The sequence below is a fragment of the Aotus nancymaae genome, unplaced genomic scaffold, assembly GCF_030222135.1.
Source record: "Aotus nancymaae isolate 86718 unplaced genomic scaffold, 86718_ANA_hifiasm-v0.15.2.pri h1tg000002l, whole genome shotgun sequence".
NCBI classification, from domain to species: domain Eukaryota; kingdom Metazoa; phylum Chordata; class Mammalia; order Primates; family Aotidae; genus Aotus; species Aotus nancymaae.
Genome location: NW_026988413.1, coordinates 61075656 through 61091724, shown reverse-complemented (window position 1 = coordinate 61091724; position 16069 = coordinate 61075656). Strand labels below are relative to the sequence as shown.

At 30.9% G+C, this 16069-nt stretch overlaps 1 protein-coding gene across 7 annotated transcripts in view; it reads left to right on the top strand.

The window, feature by feature from the left end:
* PCLO (piccolo presynaptic cytomatrix protein) overlaps positions 1 to 16069 on the top strand; it is a 421390-nt gene that overhangs the window by 330809 nt on the left and 74512 nt on the right. For 6 of the 7 annotated variants that reach the window (XM_064375087.1, XM_064375077.1, XM_064375074.1 and 3 more), the window contains exons 14-17: positions 2700 to 2750; positions 5823 to 5947; positions 8474 to 8500; positions 15612 to 15705. In XM_064375087.1, coding sequence (XP_064231157.1) covers positions 2700 to 2750; positions 5823 to 5947; positions 8474 to 8500; positions 15612 to 15705 — 297 coding nt within the window. The remainder of the gene's footprint in view (positions 1 to 2699; positions 2751 to 5822; positions 5948 to 8473; positions 8501 to 15611; positions 15706 to 16069) is intronic. The other variant, XM_064375065.1, reaches the window with a different exon arrangement.

Here is a 16069-nt window from a genome sequence, read left to right as displayed (position 1 = left end):
ACTTTGTGTTTCATTAGATATGAGATTAACAATATTTAATTATAACATTTATTAATGTAAATGATATACGAAATCTAAAATATTTAAATTAAAATTAACATAATTATACATTTAGATGTTTAGAACACAACTGTTAAACATTTTACATATTATTCATTAGTAATTAATTCATTGATAATATTCTAATTTAAATGATTACTTCTGAGTAAATGTAGATAAAATATGAGTATACATTAAATAAATTATATTTTTTGCTGAATATGTGTAAGATATTGAATTAACAGAATGTTTAATTACCTTGACTTCATGATAAAATACATATATAAAAATATAACTATTTCAAATAATGAATTTGTTTAAACTAATTAATTTATTAATTTAGTTTTTACTTATTTACCATATTAATTGTTTTAAACTAATTAATAAATTTTTGTCTTCAAAATTATTAGTTTTCTGCCTGAAGAAGTTTTCTATCTAATATTTTGATCAATTTTTCTTCATTCTATCTTTAAAGTCTTAATAATTTCTTCCAAGTTATGGGATAAATAATTTACTTAAAATACTTATTAGTTTTGCTAGTTCTGATGAAATAGATCGTTAGTTTCCCAAAGGTTGGTGACCATAACACCCTTATTGTCCAGTAATTTTTTCATGGTACCCTTAGGAACAAAAAAACACCTAAGACAATTCTGTTAAGTAATTATGTTCAAACAACTGAATAAGTATTTATATCCTAACATCAAAACTTACTAATATTATTTGAAAAATAATACACATAAAATTAAATAAAATACATTCTTTCATTTCATTGTTAACAACTACAATAGCATATCATATCAATACGATATGCATGCATTGTCAGTGCTGCCCAACTTCTCAAACCATGAATCAAATTAGATACTAACATTCACATTACCTGTTCCTCATCACTAATCTCACTAGTTTTCTTGCAGCACATTTTTTTGAATCACAGTAATCAACCAAAAGCAGCCTCACAAAGATAAAACATAATTCAGAAGAAAGTAGTTGGCTCTAATCTTGAAATGTAACTAAATTGAACTGGTAGTTAGCACAGTGTTCAACAGACATGCTCTTTTACCCTCATAATTTAAAACATCTCACTGTATTCAGCACCCCAGGACAACTAAAATTGGATTCATAAGTCATGCCTTAAGATGCAAAAATATCTGATTTGAGGAAGCTCCTAATCTTGAATTAAGATAGAAATAAGAAGCATTCCATAATGTGTATATACTTCAAAACATGTACACAATAAATACATACAATTTTATCTTTCAATTAAAAAAGGGAAAAAGCAAAGAGACGTAAGGGAACTGTGGGAGGTGATATATTTATTACCTTAATTGTATTGATGGTAACATGAATGTATTCATAAGTCAAAGCTCTTCAAATTTTATATATTAATTATATTAAGTTTCCTGTATATATCCATTATACCTCAATAAAGCTGGAAAAGAAAATTATATATATAAATAGTTCCAGTAACTTGTATGCTACTTACTACTCTAGATTTAGTTTGGTTTTCTTGAAGTATAAATAGTAAGATTATTATTAAATAACTGTAATTGTTCAATAACTAGCAAACAGTTTATCCTTTGAAGCCAGAACACAGTTTTAATAATAAAGGACTCTTTTTAAATAAATGAGCTGAACTAATTAAGGATATGTAGCCTAGAAAATTTAATACTTTCTCCATAATTCCACCAATGATTATGTTAATTTTATTCCATAGTTGTTTTACAGAACAAGACTTGGCATAAAGCTGTCTTCTTTTGACTGCTCTCATTTCTAGAATAAAAATATAAGGGAAAAGATACATATATCAAAATAAATATGAATCTTGAATCTTTCTTTTTTCTATTTAATTAGTATTACATATGTGTAGGGAGACAAGGCTTTATTTGTAGGATGGCAAGGTGGCTGCCATTTTAGTAAATCTTCTCTCCACACTGATGCCACATTGCCTAAAATTCTTTTATGGATTTGAGGCCATGGACGTTATCTCTCTTTTTGTACAAATATTTCATGGAAATTTAACAAGTCAGCAATCACTCATTTATTCAACAATATATGAATTACTTTACCAGATCACTTACTTAACTGTCTTTTAAGGCTTCACTGGCATAAAGAACTCGTTAAGGAAATGAGAACTTCCTAGGGGAAGGGACAGAACTACACTAAACGAGTGTGCACTAATAGAAAGTGATTGTGTGGGTGCTTCACTTTGGAAGTGGGCAGGGAGGTGCTGAGCATTCAGCAAAGAAGTTAAAAAAGGACTTTTATACCTTCTGTCCTCCTCGGCAGTTCTTGTATAAAACAGTATCTTTTACTTGTTGAATGTATTTTAAACATTACTGTATAGATCTTTAAAACCCGTAAATACTTTAAGTGCTTTAAACCTAAAGTGTTCATTTTCTTAAGTCATTGAAAACACTGCTGGTATAAAATTACAGCTTCAAAGCAGGCTTACCAAAATGAAAAATAGATGTATGCATCTATAAAATTAAACATGTATTGAGAACTATAAGTAGACACCATTATTCTGAAGCAGCCAAATGGATAAAACACATTTTCCAAGCAGTTGCTCTGTCCAAATGGAAATTAATTTCAGAAGGAAGCCAAAATGATACGTTCTGTGAAAAGTTTATGAATGTAATACATGTTCTTTAATATTACAGCCTACTGATGCAACAAAGGTGGTCTCTCATCCAATTACAGGAGAAATTCAGGTATGAAAGTTTTTAAAACATCACCATTATATAATCTTTTTTGGTTGTTTTACCAAACAAAGTTTATTGAAATTGTAAACACACTGTTAGGATATTTCTTATTCTATAATACAGACAGAACTGTAAAGGAAAATGCAATTTTATATAATACAAATATATGTCTTATGAAGTTGAATCAGAGCTATGGATTTTTATGCTTTGAAATCTGCCTGATACCTTAGCAATGTCAGCATGTTTTTTGCCTCAGTTGCTTTACATTTGTTGAATATATTTTAAACATGACAGATTCTCCTGGAAATTTGAAGTTTCCAAATGGGTCCACTGGGTTTTTCCTTCTTTTAATCAAAAATTGCTTTAGAAATTGCTGAATAGTTCTTGTAGAGAAGTATTTTTCATACCATGGGTCATAACTGCTTTGTAATTTATAAAATTAATTTAATAATTTTCATCAGGAAAATAGAATAAACATGGTATAGATCATCATCTTTTTTAATTCTCTCTGTGTGTTTTGAGATTCATATATTTCTAAGTATGGATTATAGGGAAAAAAACTTTAAAAACCTGCACCTTACATGATACTGAAAAGTAATTTAGAGTAGATAAAAAACAGCATATAGAAAGAATTAACACTATAAAATAGAGACTAATTGAAAATAGTTATGTTTCAGATGAAAGAGAGTCTTAGCTACATCTCTCTCCAAGATATTCTAGAGGAGATTTTCACAAAAGACTTCACAAAGGACAACAGAAACTTGAATTAATTTGAAGATAAGCGTAAAAAAAGGGAGATTATGTTCCTAGGAGTAGAAATAGTACAGTGAAGGGTATTGTCAGAGAGCAATGGTTGAAGAATCAGCTTTGAGAAATAGGTTCAGACAAAATTTAAAATAACATTGAACACAATCCTGGGGATGTTAGCCACTACATAATATAGCATGGTCTCTATTTTTGAAGTGTGAGAGAGGCTATTTGAAAAGAACGTGTAATAAAAATTAATATGGCAGTGACCTACAAGAAATATTATAAAGGGGAGGACATCAAGGCATAGAAATCAATTAAGTGATTATCCAGGAACCCACTACAAAGCAAAAGTGGAGTGTGAGTGTGGAAATGGAGAAAAAGTGCATAATGTTGGCATATTACTAAAAACAAACTGATAGTACTACCCTGATCACCTCCATACTCCTGATCTGGCTGTTTCTCTGCTATTTCCAACTTCCAAAAAGCCAGTTTTTCACCAGACCTGATCTTTCTTCATTTCACAAGCAGCAAAGAAAATGCTAGAATTTCTGATTCTTAATAGCCTTCTTTCTCTTTCTAACTTCTTTTAAACTTCTGTCCTTGACTAGTATTTCTTTTGGACCGTGTTTTTTTGATTGTTGTTGTTTTTTCTAATTTTATTTTGCTTTCATTTAAGGAGTACAATGTAATTCTATAGTTGAAATTTACCCTACTATTATTCCTTCGTAATTTGGGGAATATTTTCTTAAGGCAGTGATTTCAATTATTATTATTATTATTTTCTTTTAGCAAAGGCCTATTTCAAATGAAACCTTATGTAGAAACCCAAACCATGAATCTGTCAGCACTGGAGTCCCTGTGGTTGCAGATTGCTGGGGCATCCCATTCTCTCTCAGAGCTGACCCGGAGCAACTGTAGATGTTCCCTAAGGTCATACACAGCAAATTTTGAAAAGCACTCTTTTCGGGTAGCCTGCAAGTTTTCATTTCAATAAAAAATGATTTGGGTCCTTCATCAGTTAAAAGTAGACTCTAAGGCTGGCAGAGAAAGGAGAGAATGGAGAAGTTATTTCTCCTTAACTAAAGATCTGGAAGCTGTTTGAAATTTCAGTGTTATTAATTATAGGTTATTTTATATTCTGTATTTCAGTACCAGATTATAGCATACAGTTACTGCATGATGGCATACAACTCTCAACTTCCCCTTTCTCCTCCTCTTTAATGGTACTTTGCTTTCTTTTCCACTGTGCTTTTATTATGGTCAGGAACTCTAGGCTTTTCTGGATTGAGATAAGCAATTGAAGATGTATTTTCTGCCAGGAAACATAATAAGATCAAAATTATGCTAAAATGAGGATTTATTTTCATTATGAAGTTTTACATGAAAGTATGATTCATCTGAGTTATTCTGTTTTACATATAAATGCAGCATATCTGTTTTGTATGGATTATTTTAAAAGTTAGTCTTTTTCTATATGGATTTACCCTTTGAAATGTGGATCCCTTCCTCTCTATTATTTAATAAACAAAAATAACATCAAACAGAATTAAGGTTTATTCTAAATGATGCCAAAAGTTTTTCAATTGTAAAAGAAAAAAATTACTTAATTATTTTAAATTATGCAGTTTTCTCAAATATTTGTTTGAATTATATATCTTTTGTATTCAGCCACAATTGTGCAACAGCCAGTAAGCATCTATAAAGCAATGTCTCTTCTTTTTTCAGCTTCTAAAATTTAAAAAAATTATTATTCTAATATCTCACTCTATTAGGAAAGCAAGTGCCAAAAGGAATGTACAGGTTTAATATCAGATAATGTAACGTAAAATGAGGTAATAATCTGTGTATTCTTAAATATTCTTACATTTCAGTACCAACAGCTTTATCTTTAAATAACAGTTCTACCTGCTGCTAATTACGTGGCAAAATGCAAATGACATTTCATAATAATTTACCAATTAGTTAATTTCTTTTCAAAATTCTGGGAATTGTTGTTAATAAACATTAACAACACTTACTATTTTCCTAAGAGTAGCAATTTAATTTAAAAATATAACCAGCATTCTACCATATGATCTTCCTTCTAAAGAAACTTTAAACAGGCCAGGTCTTTTCACTGTGGAGAGAATGAGCAGCATGTTTGCTAGGAATTAAAATATGCCTAGGAGCTCTCAATTAAATTAGACATTAACTGGTCTGTTTTGTTTCAAATAAAATGAAAATGAAAGTTGATGCTGCTTATGAGAATTTTTTTAAACCACTGGTAATTATTGAATGATAATGTATAGCATGCTTTTAAATACTTATGGAATATTTTTCTGTCTCCTAAAGCTTCAAATTAACTATGATCTTGGAAATCTCATAATACATATTCTCCAAGCAAGAAATCTCGTTCCTCGAGACAACAATGGTTATTCTGACCCTTTTGTGAAAGTATACCTTCTTCCAGGGAGAGGGTAAGTAAAGTGAAGACGTATTTCATCACATGTTTTTAAAAAATAGTATAGTGTTTTCTAATCTGTAATTTCAGTGCCTCATTTTAATTGAGTTTATTATCTTTTCCTTGGTTTTCTCCACATGTCATATTTATTGATTTCCAATTAGTGGATAAGGTAGAATTTAAAACTTGTAATTAAGCCTTAAGGGGTTCTAGAAAAACAGTGAGTGATCATAATAAAATAGCTTCCAAGAGAGCAAATCAGCCTTTCATTTCAGGAAGCCACTCCTATGATGACCTATCGGATTGACTATAAAATAATTTAAGGAATTATTTGTGTCAAAGTTAAAGAATTGGCTTACCTTTCAAAATTTATCTGAGAAATTGATATTCAAGGACTCACAAGTTACTGTTTATTTTTATAGGACATGTATTTTCCAATATATTGGTTGTTTATTTAATGGCTTCCTGATGTATCCTTATTTATATGCATATTTCCAAATCACTGATTTAAAAATTATAAACTAACACAAAGTAGTATTTGAAGTATTGACTTTGGTAAATAAATTTAAAAAAATCTCTTTGACTCTCTTCTGTGATGTATAAATTATTGATATAAGCAAGTATTCATTGGAGATATTTAACTTTCACATAATGAATGCAAATTGCTGTGTTCTGGTATATAAGTCAGTACACAAGGACGGTTTCAAAACCCTGATTTGAACCCTACGAATTATTATCCTTCATTTGAACAATTCATATCAGCCACATTAGCAAGATGGAAACAAGATCAACAAATGGAGGTGAAATAAAAAGAACTTTGATTTGGTAATTTAAAGAAACTGGTTTTATTTTTTATTCATTTTCCTTTTAATTTAGGGATTGACATTTAAATTTTTCTTTTAACTTGGAAATTTTCCATCGTTGCACACAAGTAGAAGGAATAATTTGACCCACCATGTACCCATCACTCAGCCTCAGGAGTTATCACTTAGTGACCAATTATGTTTCATTTTTCCTCTTATACTCCCTTCATTCATATTATTTTGAAGTAAATCCCAGCTATTATAATTATTTCTGCAAATATTTTAGTATGTATTTCTGAAAAATAAAACTTATTTTAAAATAACCTTGATACCTTGTATAACCACAATTTCAAATTTTTCAAATAATTCTTCAGTTGCTTCATCATATTTTCCTAGTTGATTTGATTATCTAATTGATATTTATAGAATATGCTACCCTCAATAGCAAATTATATATTCCTTTCAAGTACACATGGAGCATTCAACAAAATAGACTATTTTCTAAGTCATAAAATAATCTGTGGCAAATTTAAAAGCATTTTAATTATATGAAGTGTATTAATTGACTGTAGCTGGTTTGTTTAAATGGGATCCCAATTAGAGCTATACGCTACACTTGAATCTGCTGCCTAGTATTTATATCACCAAAGGCAGGTCGCCAATTTCTTTGAGATTCAGTTTTCTTGTCAACACTGAGAGCCAAGGTAGACAGAATCATCATTTTTAGCTTGTCAGGGGAACCAAATTAGATAATCCTCATAAAATAACTTTTAAATTGCCAGGTACTATATCAAATGTAGTTCACAGCTTTTAATTTCATCCTTCTTAATAATTTTATCTTAAAACCTTGGAATTGTTGGTATGGTTGCTCTAATTTTAATTTATTGAACATTTTGAAAACCTAATACTTTGACGTAGAGTTTACCAATAGTCACATAGTATAGGAAACGGTAGTTTTGGTTTTATGTTAATTCATTTATATCTATATATAGTAGTTGTAACTATAATTTGGCAACATCTTTTAGAGTCTACCAACAACAAACTGATAACTTCATTTTGCCTTTGATTTGGGTCATTAGACATTCAGTGTTATTTAATGACAATATTATGATACAAGGGGAAATCACTGCCAAGGATTTGTCTGTAACTAGCATTTGCAAATGAAAGAATGAAAATAAAGCACTGTTGTTGATATTCTGTATTCTCTAATGATATCCTGGAATATCATCTTTTACACAATATGGGAGCACCTATATTTTATTTATTACAGGATATGTGTCAATTAGAATATACAGACTTAAAGAACCAGAAAGGACAGGCAGGTAACAAGAATCTGTCAGTCCATTCTGGGATGAGTAACAAGGAACGGTTCTGGTGAAATGGAGAGCAAATACCCCACCTAAAGCTATCCTCATGCCAATTGTCAAACAAAACATCCCTACTTGGTGAGATTTGGCTCAAAGGCAGCTAATAAGCTGCTCTTATTCAATTCCTAGGTCTTTCTTTCAATTACTTCTAATTATTAGACAAGCAAAGGCCTTCAAATGTATTACACTTGCAAGATATTTTCACTGTAGTTCTAGCGTTATTTTCTGCCTCATGTTATTTATATGTTATGGGATAGCTCCTCTAGTTATTATTTTCATATTTTCTTTCTTATTTCTGTTCCTAACAATTTTCTTCCTATCTTTTCTACTTTTCTGTTTTATCCTTCACTTTCGCTCTTGGAATCAATGCAGTCAAGTCATGGTTGTCCAGAATGCAAGGTAGAGTTGTTTCTCTTTCAGTGTCAAGCTGTGCTATTATGTCTTGAGTTATACTTTTTGCATTTTTATGTACATTCACTTGCACTTTGACATGGGCTGTAACCTATATTTTTCTACGTGTTTGTATCTATTGAATCAGGTCTATAACAAATTGTTCTGAGCATATTTCTAAATAGCTTTAGCAGATGTGTGCAATAGAACACAGAAAAGTAGAAAATATTAAAAACATAGAAAATATGAATAAAGAAATATTATTACTATGGAATTAGATATAACTAAAGTCTCATTTATAATCTGTCCACTAGAACTCATTTAGCTTCTCACATGATAATCATGAATTAAATTCTCTTGAGTCTTCTATTACAAATAAGAATATCTATAGTCACTTTTCAAAAGTAAAGGGTGTTCTGGATGTCCAGTGCCTGGTGTGTCTCTCATCTTAAAGATAATAGGGGTTTGAACTTGGTCCCTCACTTGAACCTAATGTTGAAACATTTTCATGCCTTTATAGCTTCGGCCCCACAATTTCTGCTATGCAATGTAGGATGCCATAATTGGCTTGTTATAGTGTATTGGCAACAAGAGAAAATTCCTTTGTTCCCTATAGTGTTCTCTAATATAGCTCACAACAAGTTGCATCATTACACTGTCAACTAAGGCAATTTTTTAGTATATAGCCAAAAGCATTATTTTGCACATCTCTCATTGCATTATAAATTAAATGTGTCATTTAGTTGGAAAGGCAAATCATGTGCAATCCATAGCAATAGGGTGATGAGGATTTTAATCCCACCCAGATTATTAATGGTACAACATTCGTTTTTGCCTGTGAGATTAAAATTTGACATCTTTACTACTAATGAGCTGTTGCCCAAAAGAGGCTGTTTCTGATTTTTAAAACCATAAATAACGTAAATATTGCAAACAATAGTATTAGTTACCACTGCCTTGCTATTGCCCAGAAACTTTTTGTTTCCTTACAGCCACATAATTATGGCCAACAATGTAATCGACACGGTGATGGATTCCTTATTATGGCTGGTTCTCGCATCACAGAACACAATCCAGGTCTCTCAGGCTGATATGCAAAATTAGATTTGTTTCGAAGACACAGATCTTTGAAAATATTATAAAATATTTTATAACAGATATTATTAACTACATTATTCAGAATCTCCCTTTACGTATAGAAAGTGGAGGTAAATTTTCAGAAAGAGAGATTGTATTTAATTTAGAAAAGAGAATATTTTATCAATGTCAATAATGGCATGTCTTAGATAACTATTTAAAAGATCTAGAAGCTACTTTCTTATATTTTCATCTAGAAATCACTTTCACCATATCTTTGAGGATTGTCAACATAAGAGGGAATTACATTGACTAGGTACTGACATTGTAAGTTAGACTATGGAAGCCAGTGAGTGAGGTCCTTAAGAACTTGGGTTTGAATTTTAGCCCTGTCACTTAGAAGCTGTAAGATTTCTCCAAAACTCTTTCCCCTGCTGCAAAATAGGAATAATAACAGCTCCCTTCCCAGGCTTATTTCTGTGAAATACATGAAATAAATACATCAGAAATGATACGCATAACGTCTGGCACATAATATGCTTTTATAATGGTAATTGTTATTGCTAGCAATGTGTATCATACATTTTATGTAACCAATGGTTAGTTATCTCTCCAACAAATAATTCAGAATGCTTGAGCTACTGAATTATACTAAATTAGTTAACAACACTATATAGAAAATTATACAACTTTTCTTTAATAATGTAATACATCTTTTATTGTTAAATTTTTTAAAAGTCCTGTTAACTAAAAATTACACTGATCTGGTTTTCTTGTCTCCTTTAATTTCTTCTTCTCACCCTCAATCAATATATTCAAGCTCTGAAGGGCCAAATGTCAGGCAAGATAAGGTGAGAGGATGACAAGGAAGAGGTCTGAGTAGTGCACGAACCCTATACTTGCCCTTTGACGATTAAGAAATGGGAATGAGCGTATATGAAGGGCCTTGCTCTGGTTTTCTCTCATCACACTGTTCAGCAAAGTGAAAATATGTTCTCATTAATGAGATTTTGTTGTGAACGTAATTATTTTTAGCTGTCATTATACCTGGAAGCCCAATTCCTGGCTGGACCTTTTTCTAAACAGCATTGGTAGTCTATCAAACTATTTCCTCTGGGACCTATGGAAGGCAGGTACAGGTGTGTGTATTTACAGTGTGATTTCCAGAATTTATTTCACTTCAATAGACTTTAAAGGAAAACAAAATACAAGTATGTTTTTAGGACCACTGAACAAACATTTACTTAGCACAGTCTATGTACCAGACACCATGCTGGGTTCAGGGGTTACAATTGACAATGTAGCCATAGTCTCTGCCATCAGAGAGCAAAGAGGAAAATAAAATGATAGACAATAAGCACACCATTACACCATTAAACAGAGCTTACGAAATGGGATACGGGTTGTGCGTCTTTCTAAATTAATAGAAACGACCTCAGAAGAGTAATTTTGAAAAACGTGTGTGTATGTGTGTGTGTGTGTGTGTGTGGTCAGTTTAGTAAAGGAAAACCAGATAAAACACTGCAAATGAATATCTTCAATGTTTTAGATAATTTTATAAAAGTAGATAACACCAAAGAAGTCTTCAAATTTCATTATCTTTTCTCAGTTTTTCTTTTGAAATTAAAAAAATATATATGGAAAACTGTTTTCCTGCTGGTTTTGAGTAGAATAATTGAATTTCAAATATTTTTCAGACAGCCTTAAAAGTATATATACCTATGCATGACAAAATGGCCAATAAAAACAAATTAATAAAAATGAACCAGTCAAAACTTCAAAGGGGTGAAGTTTTAGATATTTTCTGATAAGCACCATGTTCCATCTTTATGTATTGACCTTTTCATTTTCCCTTATGAAGAAACTTCTTTAATTATTAGATATAGCCTAATTGTCTTAATGTTAAATCATTAATCTAATTGTCCCACAAGGGAATATAGTGTGCTCACCAGACAAGAAAGGAAAAGGAGAATGAACTCCACTTATTTCTCAGCCTGAATTTATGCTCACATTCAAGAATCCCCCTTTACCTGCCTACCTTCAACTTATAAATCCACAGATTTTGATATGACTGTTTTGTATAGAGTTTTAAATTGTGTTAAGTGGCAACGCAGCTCACTGAAATCATGTATGAGATGATCAGAACATGGTAGTTATAAAACGTGTTATTGAAGAATGGCTTTGTGTAACTAGCTCTGCTTATCAGGAAATGGAAGGGCAAAAAATACTGCAAAGGCTTTTATTGGTGTTTAGGAGCAAGCTGTTTTTAGTTTCATTAATTCTAAAGGCATTGGATGTTTTAGGTCTGGAGAGAATTAGAGAATTAAACTCATTAATATGATTAAGATACTCTATCAAAATGAATATTTCAACTTTTGTCCAATCAGTTTAGTTTATTTCTAAATGTATCTGGTCAAAAATCAGTATTTATAATGAGTAGGCCTAATTGTTCCACAATATTCACTAAGGATGTACCATTCAGAATTTCCCTAGGCAACTCTAAAGATGGCCTAACTTGCTTGTGATGTACACACATTATACATAATTTATATTATAGGTATACAATATATATATATATTTAAATTGAAGTGGAGAATTTTAGCTTATAAAGAAGACAGACTAGATACTTCAGGTAGTGAAGCCTGCAATTAAGAAAATAGATGCATGTCACATTTTATGATGGGCCTGATCAATTGAGTTCAAATAACATTTAAGAGCAAGAAATCAAATTCCCTGTGTTTGAATTCTAGTCCTACCAGTTAATAACTATGCAACTTTGACAACATGCCTTAATTCTTCTGAGCTTCAAGTTTTCTCACCTATAAAATGGAATAATAAGTAATAACTGTATAATGGGGTTAATATGAGGATTACATGAGTTAACACATGAAAAGCACTTGGAACTCTACCAGAGAAAAAATTAGGCATTTAATAAACATTAGTTATGCTTTTAATGCACTTACTTTTAACAATGCTTTTCATGTATGAATCAAATATATAATCATATATCAATACAATTAGGGATTTTTAGTTGATAGAGATGTACAATTCCTGATGCAGAGTTGGCACTGAATAATTTTTGCTACGTATATAAGTGGAAAAAAAAGACTAGATGTGAATATGAGAAATTTGAATATCAGTTATTCATATGTATGAAGAAAAGATAGTAACTGTTAAATCCCTTTGAAGATATTTCAATACTACTGCACACTATTATATATTTGCAGACCCAGAATTTAAGTGAAAGTACATGGGTTTGCTTTTGGTATTAATTCCCATCTTGTTAAACAAATTATATATTTTTTAGAACTTAAAAAACATAATTTTACTACTGTTAAATATATTATAAATCTTAATATAGTTCCCATAACCTCACTACCTTCATAAATAAGTTCAAAACAAACAGAGATTAAAACTCATATTACCACGTGTTTGTTTCCTGCGTATATTCAGCTATTAGAATAGCCATGATGCTAAAGAAGCAATCCAAGTTTATTATTAATTTAAAAGTAGTCACTAATTCTTTCTATGTCACTATCAAGTTAAAGTTATTAACTCTTTCTATGTATTAATTCTGTGTAGATACTTTTTTGTAGACACATTCTTTATGTCACCATCAAATTAAGTCCATTCCATGTCAATATCAAAAAAAAAGAATCCAAAACTAAATTTAAAGCAACATCTTACTAAAAAATTTTTAATTTTTTATTATAAAATATTGCTTACTAAAAATTATAGAAAATACCCTGTATAGCAAGCACACTTGCTATGTGGTTTTATCAAATGTTAACATTTTGCTATATTTGTTTTAGATGTTTTAAAATAAAAGATCATATTCTGAAGCCCTCTGAAATAGCTTCCCTGTCCATCAAAAAAAACTCACTAAATTGAATTTAGTGTTCATAATTAACAAGTTTTATTTTATATTAATATATATGTATGTCATATATACATGTATACATAATATATAATATTTCACATGATTTTATCTTGATACCATCATTCCTTACTATATTAAGTTTTTAATCAAAACTTTTTTCAAGATATAGCTGTCTTGATATATGGAGGTTTTAAAAATTCATTTACTTCATTTTCAGTGTCACTATTTTATTGAAATGAATATATCACAATGTATTTATTCATCTTCTATTGGCTTACTATTGAAATAATGTTGCAATTAATGTTCTTGAACAAATTTCTTGTGCACAAGTAGGAGAATTTCTCTATGGTAGAAGTGGAATTAGTAAAAATGGCATATGTGGATGTTTGGAGATATAAACATAAATTTCAATAGTTATTGACAAATTTATCTAAAAAGTGTATGTAGAAACTTATATAAACTTGCTATCCACAGTCTATAAGAGTTCCTCTCTCTTTAAATCATTGTACATTTCCCTAAAAATGTTTCTAATTTATCTTGAGTGACAGCTGTCAAATTCTGCTCTTAATTGTGTACATTCAAATAGGTTGAAGTGGGAGGAATGCTGCTGTATTTCTTCAATTGGATTCAGTTCACAATGGCTGACTTGTGAAGTGTTGTGAAACACCAACTCAGTGCTTCTTAATCTTGGCTACACATTAGATTTACCTGGGAGCTTTCAAAAATCCTGATATTCAAGCCTCATCTCAGACTAATTAAATCATACTTTTATTTGGGGTGTAAGCAGGGGTAAGAAGGATGTGGGTGGAGGGTTGACTGACCCACCTCCCACCACCAGAACTCAGGTGATCCCATTATGCAATGTTGAGAATTACTTCCTTTGTATCTGACTGGTAAGAAAATACAATCAGTGAGACAAGGAAAGTACTTTCCTATAGGCCCATCTTTAAAAGTGAGCTCGGTGAGCTGGAGTTTAATTCTCAACAGCTTCCTCTAGAATGTATAGGTAAATTAGTGGCAGGGGAAAAATTCTAGGCATCCAGGGTATGGCAATACTTCAGAGCAGGACTGTAGCAAGAGTTAGTCTGGCTATAGTTTGGAATAGAACTACAGATTACAAGGGTCAGGATCCAGCCCTTTTTAAGGAAAGGCAACTTGTGAAGTCCAGACACATGTCAAGACCCCCAGACACGTGTCAAGACCCCCAGACAAAGAAGTTGGTTTGCAGGACTCTAGTGCCCACTAGAGATGAAGTATTATTTAAAACATGAGACATAAGCTTAGGCAGAAAATTCAGAAAAAAGCAATGAGAGTTAGAGAAAGGCCTTGTCTGTGTGGGCACCATTTGGTAATAGCAGATAACAGTCATCTAATTTCAACCCCATCAGCTGGTTTGGTGCCAGCTATAGATGTTCTGCCAGACTTAATTAGGATAGGCTTTGAAAATAAGTTGTTTTTAAATGTGTAGCATATAAGCTTCTAACTGGTGCTCAGAGGAAATGGAAAGTCAAGGATTAATGCAAATGTCCCAAGTTATAATAAATGAGGAAAGATTTTTATTTGGTTCATCAATTGTAAAATAACATATGGACATAAACCAAGAATTTATATGTAATTAAAATTGCTTTATAGCTACATTAAATATACTGTACCAAGAGTGTTGGAATAGAATTTAAATATTAGATCACAAGTGTTTATGGAATGTCAGCCACAGCAACAGCCACTCCTCATCCTTTTCTCAGTCAGTACAATCATTACAATGTTTTCCTTTTGCTTTTCTGTAGGTACAAAACTGTAGGAAAGTTAAACACCAAATTATTGTTTATGGCCAATAACATTGATGTTACCATTTAGTTCATATAATTATCTCCTACATTCAGGAAAGAGTACGATTTCTGAAATTATAGTATAATTAGAACACCTACAAACATTTCTTTAAAAAAGTAAGCATTAGGGCAAAGGAAACTACAAGCATCCAGTATATTTTTAAATTATCACTGTGCATTCGATTTAAACTAAGGTTTAAGACATGAGGATGATGAGATAATTATATAGTGATTCAAAATAAAATATGTTGAATAGTCTGCATGTCCTTTAGTTTAACCGTGAAGTCATCAATTAAGGTGAATAATCAAGATAACTCTCTCTTTTCTCCAAATTCAGTGCTGAGTACAAGAGAAGGACTAAATATGTTCAGAAAAGTCTTAATCCTGAGTGGAATCAAACAGTAATTTATAAAAGTATTTCCATGGAACAGGTATGTAAAGATTATTTCTAGGTGACAAAATTAGGCTAATATAAGTACAGTGACAACACAATTATTCAAAGATTGGGATCTATATACATTTTGCCAATCAAACAAAGAGTTAAATAAAATACACGTAAGAAATGTAGCCAATGGAAAAAAAATGAGTGACATTTGCACATAAAGTGAAAGTAAATGTGCAGCACATTTTGACAAAACAACCAAAACATAAACAAATAAAATAAGAAAACTAGTGGAATAGTTTCCATTAATTATTTCGGAATTTAAAATTTTTAATATTCTAAGCCACATTTATCAAATTTAAGAGGGAAATATATTTTCCAACTGGCTATATTTTGACTTTCAAAAACAATAC